The following is a 2719-nucleotide window of genomic DNA, read 5'->3' as shown; positions in this document are numbered from 1 at the left end:
ACAGAAAAGTGAAAAGATTGTAATCAAAATTGTTACAGCTAAAATGCATTGCACTGACATGGTGAATGATATGCTGGAGTAGGAATAATAGTAATTAAGCTTAATATTTAAAAGAAAAGTTAAAAAAGGTATAAACAACAACCTATATAGCCTCAATGTCCTGAAATAGCTGAATAATGTAATGGTTGGTTTCTGTAGCTGGATGTAGGCTGAGTAGTACTAGTAGTAGTAGTAGTAGTAGTTGTTGTTATTGTTGTTGTATAGTTGGGATAATAATGCGTTAACTGCAGTGTTGGCCTTTTCGACGTAACTGGGGAGGGAGTTCTGAAGGGGGGGTAACAATCAGGTTACATTGCACTTGTGCACGTGTGTCAGAATCTTCAGCAGTATGTGATATCCCAGATACCCTGTGATGTCATGAGGCCTGTCTCTCTGCAGGGGCTGCTCTCAGGTGGGTATCCTGCGGGCTCTGAATGAGGCGGGGATCCCTGTGGACATGGTAGGGGGCACCTCCATCGGTTCCTTAATGGGAGCGCTGTATGCTGAGGAGAAGAGCAACAGCCGCATGAGGGTCCGGGCTCGGGAGTGGGCCATGGTATGTGGACGTTATACACAAGATACAAATGCACTTTTAATTAAATGGAAAAGCCGAATGTTACTTAGATTTAGATTTTTGTTATAAAAAAAATGCATTTTCATCCAGAGCTTGGTCTATTTATTATGACGCCGCTCTGATATTTACGAGGTATTCTTGACACTAGTTTAACGTTTGTTATTACTATTTTTAAGTCATCATTCTTTCAGAGGAAAGCTGAGTCTAGAAGTTTACTTCACTTTTTTCTTCACATCCCTTAATAACTTCCTCTGTTTCACAGGATATGAACTCCTTCTTTAAGAAGATTTGGGATCTGACATACCCTGTTACATCCATGTTTTCTGGAGCGTCCTTTAACTCCAGCATCAACTCCGTCTTCAAGGGCAAACAGATAGAGGTACGGCGATGGTTTTCTTTTAAAGTATTTAAAATGACAAAGAAAAAGACGTAAGCAGTTGGGCAGATTTAGCCAAATTTAAGAGATCATTGGTATTGTTCCAAATCCCTTGAGCTACTTTTACCGGCTCTGCTATGAGGATTATTATCGTTTTTTATTTAACATTATGCATATGGTATAATTGTGACAAAGCAACATTAATAACTCATGAGAGCAGATACTTTATGAAATATAATTGTGTCTGCTTTACCACCTTCCCTCTGCCAGGACCTGTGGCTGCCCTACTTCAACATCACCACTGACATCACAGCGTCCTGCATGAGGGCGCACACTGACGGTCTGAGCGCCTTCTGGCTCTTTTTCATCTAAATCTTCTGATACATTCATTTAAAAAACCAGTTTCTTAATTTAGAAAATTGCAAAGTTAGTGGTGAAATGTTATGAAGTATATTTAATTTACCTGAGTATTTTAATGTTACACTACTTCTACTGCAGTACATTTTGAAGGCAATGTTGCACTTTTTACTTCACTAAATATATTTGATGGACTTAGTTGCAAGTTACTTTACAGATTTAGATTATCAGCTAATACAAAATATAAATAAACTAATAAACAAACATTGACATTTAATTATAGGTTAAGATATCAAGCAGCAAATTACAAAAAAACTATAGTAGCTCCACATTTCATAACAATAATAATCAAGTAATGTATTAACATGTGATTCTGAAGTGAACAATTGCCCTTAATAAGTCATTTTACTTTTGGTACTTTAGCATATTTTGATGCCAATATTTTTGTAATTTACTAAAGTAAGATGTAGAATGCAGGAGCTAAGCTTGTAACCCTAACCCTTTCAAGTTACCACTTTTAGAAGAGCAAGCAAGAACTCTGAGTAGTCCTTCCACCAATGTACCAAATGTGAATATATTTAATTTATGGAATCCCCCCTAAAAACATGTTTTTACTCCACTTAAAGGGTGGAAAAACAGGTCTAGCAAAACAGAGTACTAATGAAAAAAAACATCCCTATGGTGCTTCATTTCTTGGATATGTGATGTAAAGTATGTTTTAAAACTGCTTACAGTCAGCTATCTATTTCTACTATTGTTTTTTTTTCTATTATTCAACATTTTGAGGTTTTGTCTCTATCTTCAGGTTCTCTGTGGCGATACGTCCGGGCTAGTATGTCCCTGTCTGGTTACCTGCCGCCGCTCTGTGACCCCAAAGATGGACACTTACTCATGGACGGAGGATACATCAACAACCTGCCTGGTGAGAGACATTGGGAGGGGGGGGTTTCACTGCTTGTATTGCTTCACATAAGTGGGAAAGGATGTATTCAGTGTATAGCAAGGTATTGGAACATCTACTTTTTAAAGGAATTCAAGCTTTGTTAGAAATACAGTACACCATTATAGACTGGGTAGTATAGATCAGTTTTGGGGGGACTTATTCCTATAACTCAGTGGTTCTCAAACTTTTTCTGTCCGGCCCCCCCCTTGGAGAAAAAAATAAGTCGAGCCCCCCACAACAGCAATAGTCACGTAATGGGCCAAGTTAACATTTATTAAAATACATCAATATGAACGTGAGCATTCCTTTCAAAAAAATAAAAAAATCACTTTGGTAGAACAGTGATAATAAAACAATGCTCCATAAGTGTGGTCAAAAAAATAAATACATAATACAACTGTGCAATCCCTTTGCTAGAACAATAATTATA

The 2719-nt window shown here is 37.3% G+C and overlaps 1 protein-coding gene across 1 annotated transcript; it reads left to right on the top strand.

Annotated features, from left to right (window-relative positions):
- Nucleotides 1-438: 438 nt before the first annotated feature.
- LOC104959003 (patatin-like phospholipase domain-containing protein 7) lies at nt 439-2268 on the top strand (the record flags this gene model as incomplete). The annotated part of the gene is made up of 4 exons (XM_010786846.1): nt 439-595; nt 876-992; nt 1260-1329; nt 2152-2268. Coding segments are annotated over 4 exons (461 nt in total), but the record flags the coding sequence as incomplete, so codon positions are not given.
- Nucleotides 2269-2719: the final 451 nt, after the last annotated feature.

This window comes from Notothenia coriiceps, unplaced genomic scaffold, assembly GCF_000735185.1.
Source record: "Notothenia coriiceps isolate Sejong01 unplaced genomic scaffold, NC01 NC01_scaffold00029679, whole genome shotgun sequence".
In the NCBI taxonomy this organism is placed as follows: domain Eukaryota; kingdom Metazoa; phylum Chordata; class Actinopteri; order Perciformes; family Nototheniidae; genus Notothenia; species Notothenia coriiceps.
This window is presented reverse-complemented; position numbering and strand designations above follow the sequence as displayed.